General features: G+C 40.0%; 1 protein-coding gene across 1 annotated transcript in view; it reads left to right on the top strand.

Annotated features, from left to right (window-relative positions):
* KIAA1328 (KIAA1328 ortholog) overlaps window positions 1-17,153 on the top strand; it is a 170,678-nt gene extending 153,525 nt beyond the window's left edge. The window contains exon 11 of the mRNA XM_021538939.4: window positions 13,885-17,153. Coding sequence (XP_021394614.2) covers window positions 13,885-14,098 — 214 coding nt within the window. The 3' untranslated portion in view covers window positions 14,099-17,153. The remainder of the gene's footprint in view (window positions 1-13,884) is intronic.
* The last annotated feature ends 324 nt before the right edge of the window (window positions 17,154-17,477 follow it).

The following is a 17,477-nucleotide window of genomic DNA, read 5'->3' as shown; positions in this document are numbered from 1 at the left end:
CTGGAGATTCCTGGTTTGCATGCATTGATTGGTATTATAAACTTCCCTGCTTGTATGATGCCTTCACTGCATGGGTGGTCTAGTCCTTGGTAGCCAGTCTTTGCCCTTTTGGTCTGTGTTGATAAACAGCCTCTTTGGGCAGTTTGTGCCAATGTTCAACCACCTACATAGCAAGAAAACTTTTTTACTTCCATTTGAATGGAATTTCCTGTATTTCAGTTTGTGCCCATTACCTCTTGCCCTTTCAGTGGGCATCCAGAGAAGAGCCTGACTACAGCTTCTTTCCTCTAATTATAAATACTTGATAGTATTTATCAAGTATTTACTTGATAAATACTATCAAGTATTTATACCTATTGGTGAGATCACTCTGAGCAGCATTTGCTCCAGGTTGAACAGTCCCAGCTTTCTCACATTTCACTTTTGTTTTAGATACATCAAAGCCTTAACTGTCTTCATTTGAGTCCATGTGTCTTACACTGGAGAGTTTAGCACAGAGCACAGCACTTCAGCTGTGTCCCACTGGTGCTGAGTTGAGGAGGAAGATCAGCTCCCTTTACTTTCCAGCAGTTCTGGTCTTTGCTTGGCTTCTGTTCTGGTTTTTTTGTGTATCAAGACAACTATCAAGATCCTTCTGCCAAGCTGTTTTCCAGCCAGTCAAACCTGCCATGTGCTGGTGTCTGGGGCTGTTCCTCCCCAAGTACAGGACCAGGCATTTCCTGTTGTTGCAGGTTGTGAGATGCTTGTGAGCCCATTTCTCCTGCCTGTTGAGGTCCCTCTTTGTACAGTTTCTGGCCTCACTCAGCCTAGAGTATATTCTGAAGATTATGGGAATGAGAGACTTAGCATCAGTTTCTTGAGCTCTTAAGTTTCCTGCCTTATTTTGTACTGTATTGATGATCTTATGTAGTTTCTAACAGAATCATGGACTGTTTGCAGGTGTGTGGTTATCAGAAAGTAATCCTGCAGCAGCCGAGATCATCTTTGCTAGTTACTGCTGGGAATGAACAAACTAAAATTTCACTTCCCTGCCCATCTGTTCAGCAGCCGAAAGTAGGTAATTTATCTCAGTGGGACACCCACCACCTGTGTGAAGTTTTTGAAAGAGGTTGTTAGCATGTGATGACTATAGCCAAGGGACACTGGGCCTGAGAGCCTTGTGCTGTGTGCCTCACTGCTGTTTTTTTTCTGTAGGGTGCCTTGCAACCTGGTACTTGCACAGTGCCAGACCTGCTCGGTGGCTGTGTCCCTGTGAAGCTGACAGAGGCTGCTCTGCCACACGACCTGCTCCAGTGCCGGCGGCATGCAGCTCCTCGCCAGCAGTGGTCCCTCTTTGACATGCTAAACCAGGCACCACCAACATGCCATATTTTTTACAGCTACTGTTTTATCTCAGTGGCTCCTCTTGAATTATGTATCCTCATCTCTGATGTATGAAATCTCAGCTGATTTAAATATTACCCCAGAGAGTTCAGCACACCTGGAAATGGAATAGAGTGACAGATAGTCCCAGTCTTTCCACACTGGAGCACCAAGTGAGAAGTTATACAGCAATTGGGTACTGGAATACAATTTTTATGAGACCGTTGTTTTTTCACATATGGTCTGTGCCCAACCCAGTGCATTGGGATGCCAGGTATTTGCATCAGTTGCAATGTTTTTTCTCAGGCAAATTTGAGAGAATTAGTTCATATAAAGAGCTGGTACATAGGCATATCATGGGCTGTTGTTCTGTTGGGAGCTGGGCACCAAATGTTTCTCTGGATAAGGTACCCAAAATTGCATGTGCCTGTCACTCGGAATTGAGTAGAACAGAGCAAGTGAGTGCAAATCTAGCTGAAAAGCAGTTGCTATCTGATGTCAGGCTTCTGAGCGTGGTATGAAGATAAAAAAACAACTGAGTATAAGCTACGTATATAATGTCAGCAAGATACAGAAATCACTGTGTATATGAACCCTAAGCACTCCAGCCTATGAAGCATACCTCATTTTCTTCTGTGTGTTGTGGTTACTCTGCTCTCTGCAGGAATTAGATTTCTTATGAAGTGCAATAACCTATTCGCCTCACTCGTGCTAGTATAGCTGACGTAAAGATGATGCCAGTTACTATGTCATAAACAAAGTGATACCAGTTAAAAGCTGGGAACAAAAAGCAGAGCTCAAGATTCTAGTGCAGTCTGGTCTGAAGAATGGGCTTTTTGCAAGATGAGCTATTTTAATTATTTGTATTTTGACTGCTAATATATCTTAAATTTAAATTCCTCTGGGTTTTTATCCAATTTCCCCTTATTAGCTCTCCACCACACCTCACTATGTGGTTACTTCTGCCCTTTCTCTTTTTTTGCCTGCTCCCTACCAAGGGGCTGCTAGCACAAGCACAGGGTCTATCATCACAGCCTTGCTTCCAGGGATCAGAGGCTGGGAGATGTTTGCATTTACCTCTGGAGTATAATTCTGACTGATGGGTTCTTATCGGGTTTGTGAAGTCCATCCATCCAATTGTCTGTTTCTGTTTTGAAGACCAGGCAACCATAAAGTTGAAAACGGTGTTGTATTTTTGGAATCTGAAATTTCAGACAATGCATTTATGAATTATTTATGAGGAATGTGTTTTCAGTAATGTGCAGCATAAAATGGAATGAATGCGTATCCATACTTGCCCTGAACTCTCCAAAGTGCATGCTAATAAACAGAATGATAACCTACCATCACTTATGCCCTGTAAGATTTACAGTGTAAGCCCTTTTTTCCTGTGGTTTAATTCAAGTCAGTTTGTTGAGTTAAAGCTCTAGTGTTTTGTTTTAAAGTACAACTTGGTGAGTGATTTTCTATTACTTAAAGAAATCTAACTGCTTTTTCCCCCTTCTTTCAACCAGAGTTACTGTCTAAATTTCTCTAGTCAAGTTGGCATACAGCCACCCTAAAGTATACTTTAATTCACAATTAAAAATGAAGTGGTAACCATGCAGAGCAGCAAACCTTTCATTTAAAATGGGCATTACATAAGATCATTATTCTCCCAGATGATTAAGATATTGAAGAATAATTTAGATATCCTTAGGTTTTTAGCCATTAAGAAGTGATGGGCTTATTTAATTTTTTAAGCCTCCCTCAAACAGCTGTTTCCATAATGACAGTAATGCAGGACTCTATATTATCACAATTGGATGTTTATTTGTATCTGAATTGTCTAATGCCAACTTGTTTTCCCTGATATAGCTGACAGGGCAGAGGTAATTAAGAAACAAGAATTTGAGTGCTAGATTTGCTATTACACACTCCATGCCACAGCAGAAGAAATTAAGCTGACAAGCAGGAAGGGAAGGATCATGCAGAACCACAAGAAGAATTGCTGTTTAGGTACAGCAATTGACTGTATGTAAAATATTTAACCAGAATGGGGGGGATAAAAAGGAAAATAGAATGGTAGAATAAACTATTTCCAAGCATTCTGAGCTATCTTATGTCCAAGGTTTAAAATAGAGAGCTTGCAATACTTAGTCACCCCAGCACAAGAAATGGCAGGGAAGAAAGCCAACCCCAGTGAAATGGTGGCAGAACTTCCATTGGCTTCCATAGGGTTATGGTTCCACCCCAATATATACTTAAAATTACTGCAGTCTGATTTTGCTCCTCTGCTCAGTGAGGTCTTAAATCCTGCACAGCTACTCACAGTTCTTGCCACAATGGTTAGAAAGTCAATGAAAGCTCACAGTTCAGTAACTAAATGACAAGGTAAGAAATTTTGGAATCATAAAAAGGGTATAAATGCTTGACCTAAAACTATGCAGATCTCCTAATGATTGTACAACTGAAGCAAAAACTTGATGTATTATCTGCAGGCTGGGAATTTGAACTGAGCTTGCAAAAAAGACAGGTTGGTAATCCATATAAATGGTGATAGACTTAGCAAGCTGTATGTGATGGGTTTCTTCTTCCCCTAAGCCATGTCCCTTAGAATTGTTTTGTAGTTATGTAGTACCCACAAAGTTGTAGGGTGAGGTAGTCCCAGTTTTGCTGAAAGTGTGGTAGGGAGAAGAGATGAAAAGTGGAAAAGAAATCAAAACTGAGGAGCAGCACTGAGCCTGGCAGAGAGGAGGTGCGGGATTATACTGTGACTTACATATGCAACCTTTTGTCAGAGGCTTTAGTACATTATAAAAAGAAAAGGCACAGTTTTGAAGATGATTCATTGAATTAGAGTTTGCTTTGAGGGGAAGGATGCTTGGGGACAAACTTGTAAGACTGAAAAATTGAAAAGAAAGGCTGTTAAGGCAGGAGATGTAGGGGGATGAAGTATGGCAGAAAAGATGATGACAGCTTAGTTTTGGCCCAGAACAATAAAGGGTGAAGATCTTGCTGAAGATGTGCTGTGATGATAGAGTGCTTAAAAGGAATAAAAGCCAAGTGTGCTCTGAAGTGCAAGGTTGTTATGTAATATGACAGTAGAATCAGGGCCCCAGGTGCTGTACATACACCAGAGTTCATTTTCTGATCTGAAGAGCTTTCAGACTTGATGACACAGAAACAGCTGTGTGGGAGGGGAGAGCAGGACAATACAAACAGGGTGATTGCAGAAGGTGGTTGTTAAACTCTGTGGTAGTTACCTGGTTCTGTAATTTCCCTCTATTGTACAAGAACTTCATTCTAAATTATTCTTCTATCACTGGCAGATTTGATTTAAAAGGTTTGTTTACTTCTCTGCACTCACCTTGTTGTTCACCCTCCCTCTTCTAGAATTATTACAACCTCAGTTGTGCCAATGCAGCTGCAGCCTGCAGCTATACCTTGAAAGAAATGATCTGTGGTGTTTCTTATTCTTGGTCTTTAGTTAGTTGGTTATTATTTAACTACTAAAAACACACAGAGACAAAAACAATGAAGCAGCACTTTGAATTGTATTTGGCAGGTTGGTAACAGGGCAGCAGGGTCCGAGTCCAAATAGCAAAGGCTGAGTTACTAGCAACAAAGAGGTAGGATAACTGGATTCGGAGCGTTGAGATGGGAATGTAGAAAGGTGAGGAAAGCAGGTGTTGGTCTCTGATGAGCAGGTAAGTGAAAATGTCCTGTTTGTGTAACAAGGAGGAATGAGAGCAGCAGTAACTTTTTTCAGTAATGACAGCTGCTTGGATGTTACCATAGGTGAAGCCAGGGTAAAAAGTCAGGGGGGAAAAAAAAATCTTTATCAGCCTTGCCTTAGGGCTCAAGTTTTTAGAGATGCTGTTGCTGGATCTGGTGTCCTTTAGAGCACTGGCACTGATTGGTATGCAAACAGCCAGGGGCAAACCAGAGTCCTCAGCCTCTTTCAAGACCAAGTCCTCTTTAGCTCTTCACTACTGTTTACCATGCTGGGGAGGGAGGCTCATCCAGAACACTGCCAAGCACAGCACATTTCAGTTAGCAGGCGTGTGATAGTGTTACCAATTCTGCTGCTTCTCTTGAAAATCTGTGCAAGGGCTGTAATCTCTGATGCTGCTTTCCACGCGATTTGGTGATAATTGTTAGTAACCCAGAAAATGAGGCATTGAATTCAGTGCTCTGCAAGACCTACAGGTAAGGGAGGGACCTGTGGAGCAAGGGCGCAGGAGCAGAAGGGCTGAATGTGCACAGACAAGCTGGAGGGAGCTGATCTCCTCTCTGTTTCTGTGCAGCCCCTCTAGGGGATATGGTGCTTATTTCTGGGTGATTGCTTACTGGAAAAAAAAATGTCAAAGATGGAAGGAGAGTGGCAAAATCTGTTGCAATGCTGGAGGTATTGATTTATGAGAGACTATTAAAATACATGTGGCTCAAATAAATGTTGACTGAGACTAGAGCAGAATGAAAAAATGTAACATTTTTTGTTACATTATATTATGTAACAATATACGTTACAAAATATATTGTAATTGTATTTGCACAAAAAAGAAGACGGATTTCTTAGTACCATGCCAGATCTTTAGCCATAACTAAAAGGGTGAAGCTTGGAGGAAGAAAATTTTTCTCTTTGTTTAGGTGACTATCAGAAAGATGTTCTTATTCTTGACACATACATTTCCCTACCACCAAACTCTGAAGCAAAAATTCATGGGGCATTTGTGACATTTCTCATACTATTCTGCTCTCCTCAATGGTGTGTTATATGTTTCCCACTGGGCTTTGGCTTACCTCTTTTGACTGTGTGCTCTTTTGGAGAGAGGAGTGCTCTTACAAGTGGTACTAGTGTTGGTCCCCCTGATCCTGATCAAGGCCCTTTAGGTTATACCGTGGCCCATAAATAAGTAATAATGGTAATGATAGCATGAGATATATTTGGCTGTGGAATGGCTTCCCAAGGAGAGTAGAGAGAGGCTGATTGTTAGCAACAAATGTGAGGAAGTACACTATAGGGAGCAGTTCTGTCAGCAGGGAGAGGGCTGGATGGTCTAATAAGTCTTTTCCTTCTCTAGGTTATGATTCTGTGAATACTGCCTTGGAGAGCTCTCTAAAAGTCTCTGATAGTGTAAGCTCTCTATTATGTGGGTGTGGATTTTACAGTACTCCAGGAGGCTCTTGCTGAGGACACTGTATAAATATATTCTGTTTTACATTGAATGATATATTTTTAATAAAAGGCTTAGATCTTTTTTTTAATTGCTTTGAAATATTCTGCAGTCTGATCTTTTTCCTTAAGAACTAAGAAACTCTGAAGTGTTTTTGGAAGATACATTCCCGTTGCAGGTGAGAAGTATGTCTCCATCTGGATTTGTTTTAAATACATATATTGCATTGTTAAATTCGCCTCCTCCTGTATCCCACAGTGAAATATCTGCTCTGAGTTCCAGCGTGTTTGAAAGTAAAATGGGAATCTCAGGCTGTCACAGTCCCTTTGTCTCTAATTCTTAATTTAATCTTGTTCCTTCTCTTCATATTTCAGCCTCATTAATTGTCCTTCACTGTGTTGTGGTTTATTTCAGTTTTGGTGTCTTGACATTCAGTACATGGGAATATCCCCTCAGGGTGTGTTTTGGTCTCTGAAGGTGCAGTTCACACATGAAAGACGAACTCCCTTATCCTGATGTGTGGCCTTTCAGGGAATGACTGCAAAATCAGCTTTTCTTTCTCAATTTTCACTTCCTACCCAACCAAACTCTAATGTCGACTGACATACTCATTTCAGGTTTCCTGGGCCAAATAGCCTGCTGGCTAAGACTTGGATTATTCTCGCAGAGCAGGGGGTGGGGAAGAAACACTCTGAGGTATCAGCTCAGTCCTATGGATATTCAAGTCTTTTGCTAAGGTTCCATACCAAAAGTTGCTACAGAAATCAAGTTTCTGTAGGTTTGGAGGACAATTCCTTCTAGGGATTTACTGGTGGTTAAATGATAGCAAGGAAAGTGATTTAATGTTCATTTTTTACAGTTAGCAGAGGCATCCCCCCAGAACTCACTGGGCTGGTTCTTCATCAGTGACCTGGGGTGAGAAGTGAACAGCAAAATATCCTGAGTCACCTAAGAAATTTGTGTTTCAATATTACGTTCTTTCAGGTAATCCAATAATATGTCAGTAGTGAACAAGTCCAAAAAGGCGAATCAAAATGGAGCAAATGAAACTGTAATTTACCTGGAGAAGAATCATCAACACCATGCCTACATGATACTGAACTCAGAGCAGGTGGCTAGGATTTGTGGAGTTCAAACCTTTCTGGAATTTCTCAACAGCTTGTGTATACATAGGTCTTGCTGTAGCCATGTTTTGATTCTGCTTGGTCTTTGCCTCTCAAGAAAATTAGTGGAAGCTAGGAAAGATGCACAGAATCAGCAGGATGATGTAGTTTAAGAAGCAATGACTTTGGATAGGAAAAGACTGAGAAAATGATCAGGGGTTCAAAATTGTAAGGGTGGTGGATAAATTAAATGTGCAGCTGTTTTTAACCACATTCCACCATGTGGAAGAGACTTAACTGCAGTCAGTCCTTAAGGCAAAACTAGCAAGGTGTTAAAAGAGAAAACAAAAGTATGTCTGTCAACAGCAGTGAACTTCCTGAGCTTGCTGTCACAGGATGTGCTGGAAACTGCAGGTTGAAAAAAACATTAGGCAAATTTATGGACAGTGTGTTGGTACATAGATGTTGAAAGGATAAGCCATGGAGGTAACTTCTCATCCATTATACTGTGACCAGTATATAGTATATATATAGTGACCAGACTAAAGACGGCATGAAGTGCTTAGAACCCTTTAATTTGGGTTGAGTTCTTCCCTTCACATGTAGAGGTTGGGTGTGGATAATAGCTGTTTCTTCCATAGAACCCCAGGTTGTATCACTACTGTGGTATCTTCATGTTTCAAGTGGTTTGACTGCTCAGGCCACTTCTTATGTACATCTGGGTTTTTTCTGCTTTTATTTGCCCTGTTTCTTCCAGTCAAACAATGATTTGATATTTGCTTTATCATAACAATAAACTGTTTAATTTTCTGTAAAATGGGTCTGTTCCCTACCCCTTGAATGTGGTTTTAGCTGTATTTAGCATTTGTAAAGTGCTCAGGGGCAGGTGGTGTTTTATGAATACCAAACAGTGTTGGGCTTTGTACTTAGGCACAATACTGTACCATAATTCAAAGGCAATTCATGTAACATTAGTAAATCACTTTGAACTTTATGTTGAAAATATAAGCAGTAGTATAAAAATAAACCTTTTTATTTCCTCTGGTATATACAGTTAAATAAAGTAAGCCTATACAGCTACAAAACTGTATTGCCAGTATGCTTTGTTGAAATGCCATCACCTTGCAAAGAGACATTCTATGTGTTTTCTACATGTTTGTGGTTGAAGAATAAATTATCAGAGACTGTAAATGAAAAGATGGCTCTAAATATAGTGATCAAATATTATCTGACACTGCTTGTTTAAAGAAATATACATATATTTTACTGCCAGATTATTTATGACTCTAATAAGTTTAGTTATTTTGCCTCATAAGGAGAGTCCCATTCCTCCAAATATCAAACTTGTTGAAGTTGTGCTGGTTTTTTTCAGGAAGGAAGAAATTATATTAATGGCTAAATGGGACTGCATGATATGAAACTGCAATAGTGTAGTTTAAAAATTGGATAGTGTGTAAGAAATATATTTTACCACCAGTGGGAAATAGACAAACATTAAAATTCCATTGGCATATCCCAAATATCTAAATAAATAAACATCACTGTTCAGCCAGTTGAGGCAAGCAGGCCTTCAAGAGCACTGTTCTTTCTAATATCCTGCACAGTTATGTGTTCTGTGCATCACTCTTGCATAATCTGGCCATTTTTTAGGAACTGTACGTTGTGGGGCTGTCTCAGCTCTGAGTGCCCTGAAGGTTTTATTAGGAGGAATACCAGGTAGTTTCAGGTGATTTCACACCAACCATCTTGGGCATAAGCGGTCTTATGGTTCCCAGAGTATCAGTTGTATTTGTGTGTTCACCATAAAAATGTGAAGCCTTCCTTCCCATTCAGTTTGGAAACATGGGACAAAGTAAGATTCACCTTTAGGTGTTCAGAGAGCTGTATTCCTGTTTCATGAGCAGCGAAAAAGACACAGTGTGGAAAGAGGGATTTGAGTCTGTACCATCCTGTGTTTATTTTTGTTTTCCTTTTTAAAATGTGAATGGTTAATGATCTGTTCTGATTCATAATGGTTTATGATATTTCCTATTATCTTAGTGATAGACTACAAAACTGTTCTTACATTAAGGGTTTATAAACTCTACTAGATACTTATTTAATTAAGAGCCAATGCTGAGAGTTTCTAATAAAATTTCCAAAAGAGTTTTAGTGGCTGAGGAGACAAAATTTCTAGCAGCCTATTTTAGTAATGCAGAGGAGATGAAGGGAATGCTTTCACAGCGCTGTGCAAAGCCTGGCCAGGTTGCAGTTCTGCTCTGTACCAGCTTGATCCCAGTTGTACCAGCCTCCCAGATTGAGCATTTCTTTGCTGCTCTGTGAGCTGTATTTGGAGTTTTATGTTCTGCAATAAAAGCAAAGGTGAAAGTTTTGCATTGAAAGAAGAGTTTAAGTGCTTACTATGATCTAGTATCCCCACTCTCATCTCTGTTCTCTTGCCTGTGGCCCTGCCTTCCATCTGCTTTGTCCACTAACTCTTAGTGTTCTCTCTTGATTAATTTTTTGGAGACTTTAGAAGATTGCTTTCAATAAACTTTATCTGTCTAAATAGTTAGACTTCTAATGCAAACTTGTAGACCTTACAAGTTTTCTTCTCCCATGATGAAACATGCAGACTTTCAAGCTCATTAAAGTTAGATGAAAAAGTATACATGGGAGAAGTGTCAAAAAAAGAGATTATTTTCCAGTCTGTTGCGGAGATGCTGTGAGAGACTGGACTATTAATGATTAATGACTCATAGCATTTGCCCATTTGTGGAGGTGCCAGGGTGCTTTGCAGAGGCCAGGTTTGCTTCTCTCGAGGGAGGAGGTGAGTTTTTGGGAGTACATATACTAGTCTGCACGAGACAGAAGAGGTGAACTGTCAAAGCCTGGATCCTTCGAGGGGAGATGGTACTTCTTGCTATGCTAATTGCTCTTCCTTATATAACTCCCTCAATTGTTAAACTTCCCCCTTCCCTGGGGAAAGATCTGGAGCATTATTGGCTCAAATGAGAGTCAATCCCTGAGAAGGGATCATAAATTATCAAAGACTTCCCAGACTCATTTCTGGGGCCTTACGCCAGAGGAATGAAAGTTCCCCCGCACTCAGGGGACGTACCTGGGCATTCCCACCGAGCCTGAATATATTTTAACCCATTGGACTATGTGACATTTCATTCTAATCCACTCCAAGAGATGCATTAATAAGAATCTGCGTTACACTCCCCTTGCTCCTGACCTTCCAGCACACTGGCAAATGTACCAAAAAAGTGAGGACAGACTGAATTATCTCCATCCTTAAAGGGACAGTTGCCCATGCCATTTTCCTTCTGTTGGGAGGGCAAAACCTATCAAAGAAAATGTGCGTAAGCACCACCATTGATGGGACATTTGGTTGCTTGGTTGAACATCTATACATGAGGAATTTCTGTATGTAGCTTAATGTACAGTGGCTGGTACTTCTTCAGAATGTTTGGGATTTTTTCTCCTCTTGAAGCAGTAGCAAAACAAGGGGACCCTTGGCCATTAGTTTCATTTAAAAGAGCATTCACTATTCACAAACCAAGTTTGACAAATCAGTTTTCCTGTGTGAAATATTCTGACTCTTGCATGGTTACAAGTGTTGTGGTAATAATAATAATAATAATAATAATAATTAAAGCCTGTTTTTACTTATGTTTTTATTCAAGTCATGGAAAGAATACATTACCTTGGTTTTAGAGAAAGTTGGATTCAAGCATTCTGACTGTGTCTTTTTAAATATTAGGATACAAGTAAATGGTGAGAAAATTGTCTTTGCAATTTTCAAGCCATTCTAGGTGTACTTTGTTGCCTCCAGCCAGATGCTGTCTGATGATACTTAGATGAACCAGGCAAACCATTACCCTGGGATTAAACACTAAATACCTGCAAGGAGCATTTTCTTTATCAGATAGTGCTCTGTTAGCAGAGTTCATTCACTTTATTGCATATATAACTATGGTGTCAAATAAACTGATTTACAACACCTGTGTGCGCTCCCTACACCTGGTCTTTTACATAATCTTTGCTATTTGCTGTGCTTGTAATCTGCCAAATCATTTAGCCTTCCTGATAGCAGAAATGCTGTAAAACTTAGATAAACTTGCAGAAGAAATGAATTCGAAGGTACTGCTGAAATCTAGGGCCTGCACGTTTGCTGTAGCTGCACTGGCTGGTTTGGTTTCCCTTGCCTAATCTGTGATTGCATATGGCTGCTGGACAAATTGAAATTTTATGATAGCACTACCGTCAAAGGAGATAATCATTTATATGCTAGGCTAGATTAATCTAAAAAGAAGTTTTAGTTGTGGCTAATGAAAGTAGTGTGTGTGTTAACTGGGTTTCTTCGGGGTTCAAACCATATGTGTATATCTATGTAGAGTCTAGTCTTAAACTTTCTCTGTGTGAAAAATCTGATATATCTCTGTGCTAGTTCTTGCTATCAGTGCAGCTCATTCCATTTTATGTTGGACATATCTTTGAGGAGTTTCAGGTTTTAAAGGGTACTTTCTGAATGCTAGCACAAACAACAAATTTCTCTAAAATGATCTGATCTGGCTAGCCAAAACTCCACATCCTTCTGAACTTTTTGGTTAGAGTAACTAAAAGACACCACTTTTGCTTAGGGTTAGCCATGAACATCCAATTGAAACAAAAGCTGTATTTTTAAATTTTTTGCTACTTAGATAATAGAAAGATATGTAGACAAGCTTAAAATGTGGAAAATAAATTTGCAAATTAGCTTTTTGATTGTGAATGAGATTAAAGATAACACATTTGCAGGAAAGTAAAATCTTTAGTCAAGCAGGAGAGAGTCCTGTGAGGCAATAATGTCAAATCAGACTGCATTAGAAATTAAACTGACCATCAGATTGGAAGAAATAACAAAAATTGAAAGAAATAGCTTTTATAGCATAACTTTAATAGTCAGCATTAACACTGGTATTAACCCATTAGTGCCACTGCTAACTCCTTTTAGCTGAGGGAGTGGTTCTATGTCTCAAACATAACAATGAGTTATCTTGTCATGGGTGAAGTAACTTGTCATGTCAGGCACTGGAATGGGCTTCCCAGGAATGTGGTGGAGTCACTATCCCTGGTGGCTTTGAGGAAATGACCACACATGGCACCCAGTGCTCTGGTCTGGTTGGCAGGGCAGTGACCGGTCAAAGGTTGGACTCAATGCTTTTGGAGGTCTTTTCCAGTCTAGGATCCAATCACCTGTGCTGATAGTTTCATTTGGGTAAATAATGTGAATAATGTTTTGTGCATGGGAGTCTTTGAATGTGTGAATCACTTCAGGGTTGGGAACATTCAGGCAGGTTGGTGCTAGCAACAGCATGGAACAAAGGGGCTCTTGGGTAAAACTCTGGAGTGATATCTCTTACATATCACTGAGACATCAGGGGAGAACAGGCTCTCTAGGGAAGCAGTGGAAATGGCATTGTTTAAGACATTTAAAATTGGACAGGAGGAGATATATTTTAATCATCAATCCTGTGCTGGTATTTAGATCAAGTCTGGTTTCCTGTGAATGTTAATAGAAAGTCCCTGTCTCAAGTACATGCCATTATTCAGTGAGCATTACCAAATCACACTGGCTCACAACCTTCCCCCATGTCTGTGCTTGCCTTTAAAGGACAGCCTGAGTGATGCTTAGCACCTGTGCCTTTTCTCTTGGTGCCTCAAGTGTTGATTTTGTATTGCCTTGCTTAGATTCTACTCCTTCAGTGCTTCCACCAGACAGACTCCATATAGTACACAGAAATTTACAGGAAGCACATGTAGTTTGTGGCTATAATAATAAAGTCTCCTGCTGTTTTGAAATCCCTGAGAAACTAAATCAAGTGTAGACGTCTATTCAAAAGAAAAAAAAAAAAAAAAGAGCACAGCATGTGTATAAGTCACTTTACCATTACTGGCGTGGGTCTGCCTTGTTTGGTGTATTTGGCTGTCATCTCTTTGAGGTCTGTTTTCAGTCTCCCGAGAGCAACTAAGACATTACACACCTCACATGGAAAAGCTGATGAAACAGCCTAAAATAACCTGAGCACCCATGCTTTGCTTGCCTCTTTTTCAGTACCTCTGTGTTGTCATTACAGGACAGGAGTCCATTCAGCAAAGTTCATTCTGTGCCGGTGCCCCCTATCAAACAAATCTAGGTCTGATCTGATTTATGGAGGCAGGAAAACTGGATTCAATTCCTGCGTGGTGCTGTGATCTTAACAGAGCTCTGTTTCCTTGGTGTGTTTCTGTAGGTACCAAGCCTCTCTTCTTGACCTGGTGGAAGATATGAACCCAATATCAGCTCCAGGACAGCTCTGCCGAGAACCTTGTGACAGGACCAAGCCTCACACACCCTGCTGTGTGAGCCACAGGCTGTCCTCTTGGTGCCAGACCCCCTGCAGCCCCAGGAGCAGAGCAGATGAGCTGGAGGAGAGCCGGCTCCTTGAGGAGATCTTCTTCATTTGACACTACTCCTTGGTCTACAGCTACTATGAAATTATTTGAGTGATCACTGCTTGTTTTCCCTCTTCTAAAACACAGCTAATTAGCATCTAGGTTAATTTTGGATTTAGTGATCATGATGGAAGCATGTTGTTGGGGTATGCCAATCAGAAAGTGTTAACTTTTTTCCTAAACCTTTCATGTGCCAAGTAATCAATTTACAATAGCATTTTTAAAAATCTACAACATTTTCTAATATATTGAAGTTACAGTTTTGCCAGCCTTATATTGGAAGTATATTTCATTATTGATTTTTTTGGCTCTAAAGCAGTTTGCAAGAACTGCCTAACATTCAACAACCAGCATGTTCAAAGTAGATTATTTTCTAATTAAACAAGTCTGTTTAAAACCTGGCATATTATAAAGGTACAAGCACTTTAGTACTTTTTCACTGATTTTATGATCTACTTTTTCCTTCAACATTCTGATATTTAACACACTGAGTTTTTAGGGGATATATCATAAGCTCGACTCTACAGTGTCTGATAGTGTTAATAGATGATGTTGCAGGATGATGTACTAGGCACAGGTTTGAATTATATTCCTCTTTAAATCAGTGCTATTTGACAGAGTTTATGTGCTGGGTAATGTAACCCTGAAATAGCAGAACAGTCAGACATCGTAGAGATCCAAAACCTATTTGATGTACTTTTCAGGATGAAATACATAGTAGTGCTAGTATAAAAGTAGTCTTAAGACATTTTCACTAACTTGCACTATTTTGATCCTGCATCCAGGCTCCATTGTAAATAAGACAAATCAGTAATTGTTTCTACTAGCAGCTCACAATGCACACTTTCCTGCCAGCTTTAATTATTCATGCTGTATCTATTTCAGTTTATTTAAATGCATTTCCATCTACTGCATGTACTTGGTTATTTAAAGAAATGTGCCGAATTGGTAAAAATGACTGCACATTACAGGATTAATGGTCATTTTCTCCACAATGCAGTGTTCATATTTTATTGTAACAGTAGCCACCGGCATGTGTTCCTAGAAATATGAGCCTAAAATACTCATTTTGCACAGTAAAATTGCAGCAAGGGAAAGGTAGAATTGATCCAGTACAGGCAAGTTCTAGGCCATTTGCTCCCAAGCACCACTTCATGGGCCAGTACTGCTTTTCAGACAGTCTCTTTAGGCAACCCTGCTTATCTTAATGGCTGGGTTGAGTTGCTGTACTGATGCTTGGGGTATGGCTGCTGCCTGCCTCCCCGTGCTGCTCCTGTGCAATGTGTGATGCTCTGTGAGGTGGATCACAGATGAGAGCACCACAGCCCCTGGCAGCAGTGTGCTCCATCAATGAAACAGAAGGAGAGTGAAGGGGAAGAAGAACCTCAGGTTACACTGGGCTGCTTCATTCAGGCCCAGTCTTAATCTCAAATTAGGTGATATCCTTTCTGTGCATCCCAGCTGAATTTTAAAAGCTGCTTAGAGGAGTTTAAAGGAGGAAAGCAGCATTGCTGGACCAGAAAATTACTGCTGTGGAAAGTTCCTGCATGGTCTGTCCTGCTTTTAGTGAGGTATTACAGTTTTCTGGAATATGTCCATCTGCTGTTGAATGTCCCTCTTGTTCTACTCCCTGAGCCTGTGAAGGCCCAGGTTTCTGCTAAGAGCCCCAAAGATATATTCTGTGCCCTGGCCCCAAGTACAGCAGATTGGAACGTAAGTTTTCTTGTTCTGTTGCCTGAGTAATCTGCTGCTTAAAGAGGGCAGGAAAAAGGAGGAGAAAGAAGAGAAAAATATACAAGGACCAGCAGGAAATTTTGGGGATAACCATCACATAGATCTTAGAGTTTGGGGTTGTTCCATGGTGTTTTTTTTTTCATTGTTGGCATTTATAGAGAAATAGTTCTCTGATTTCAGTTCAATTGCTTCTTGTCTCTTTTCCAGTTTGACTGAAACTTTAGTTGTCTTTTCTGATAAATGCTAACTGACTTTTCAAAATAGAAAAAATATATATGTATATTTCTTGAAAGGTGCCTTTGTGTTGAGAACACTCCATGGGAGCATTCTGTTCTGTGATTTTTTTTTGTGTGTGCCAGTATTTAACTGCTTTGGGAATTCTTATGATCACTTAAAAAATTCCAATTCTGAAGGTGACTTTTGGCTTGAATTTATATTTTTTGGTTGTAGCTCTTTTTAAAAGGACAGTGTGAGGGTTGCGGGCTCTATGCTGAAGGTGCTCTCTCTTAGTCAGACCTATACAGGGGGCACACCTTTGTGAATGAAAATTTTCAAGTAAAAGATGGTTGAAATGCCTGATGTGTGAAGAGCTGTATGCTTTAACTCTATATGAGATGTGGACAAAAGAAACAAAAGCTATTAATTTCATAGACCCTGTGGAAAGTAATTTTTTATTATAATGCTGTCTTTTGCTCTAGTTATCAGCAGTACATTTGGAATAGTGTTTAGCAGTCAGTGCAAGCAAAGATATTTTGCCATGAGGCACTACAAAGTTGAAGTTATTAAAACATTTATAGCCTTAGAAAAAAAATCAATGAGTGTCAAATAGGAAAGGACAAAATCAGTAGTTGGTACTGGGAGGGAAATTGTTTTCCATCTGCTAAAACAGTAGAGGAAGTGCAAAAATTAAACTAGCAAAAGAATGACGTGACAGTGTCCTTTTAAGTTTGAGCTTCTATATTGGGAGCTGCTGTTGGAGAGTTGGTCCAGCATAGACTGTCCAGAGTGTTCCCAGTGGATATCCTTTAGCTGCACATGACACTGTGTTTTCCACGGGGCTTTGTGGAGTAACATGACTGCTGCTAAGGCTCCTACCCACACCTTCAGTTTGTGTCCTCCCATGTGGTTTGTGCACACACACTTGCTGGCTGTTTGTGTAGTTATTGCTTTTGTGCACCTTGCACATCACAGACCTGTAATAATCACACCCTTTTCATTTCTAGCATTTCCAGTCTTGCTGTTGAATCCCATTGCAAGCACGTATTTATATGTGTATGTGAGGTCTTAATCTAATAAATTATCTGGAGGTTTAATTTATTCTTCCAGACTTTTATTTGGCTTATCTTCTGAGTTTTGTCCAGCTCAGGTGTCAATACTGCCATTGACAATGCGTTCCACTTTCCACAACATCGCATCATATTCTGTTGTGAGTCTCCAGTTTGCTAAGGTTCATGAAGAATTTGTTTTAAGCCTTCTCTTCCTCTCCAGGACATGGGTCTTACTGTGAGAAGGAGCAAGGCCTCCTTTGGAGCGTGATGTAGGAGAGAGGTCTCAAAATACAAAGGAGAAGAGACTTGAAGAGCCAGCACCATATTTTGGGACAAAAAAATGAATTAAAGAGTAAGGAAGAAAGGATGGAGATGAAGGCAAGAAAGGA

The sequence above is a fragment of the Lonchura striata genome, chromosome Z, assembly GCF_050655825.1.
Source record: "Lonchura striata isolate lonStrDom1 chromosome Z, ASM5065582v1, whole genome shotgun sequence".
Taxonomy (NCBI): domain Eukaryota; kingdom Metazoa; phylum Chordata; class Aves; order Passeriformes; family Estrildidae; genus Lonchura; species Lonchura striata.
This window is presented reverse-complemented; position numbering and strand designations above follow the sequence as displayed.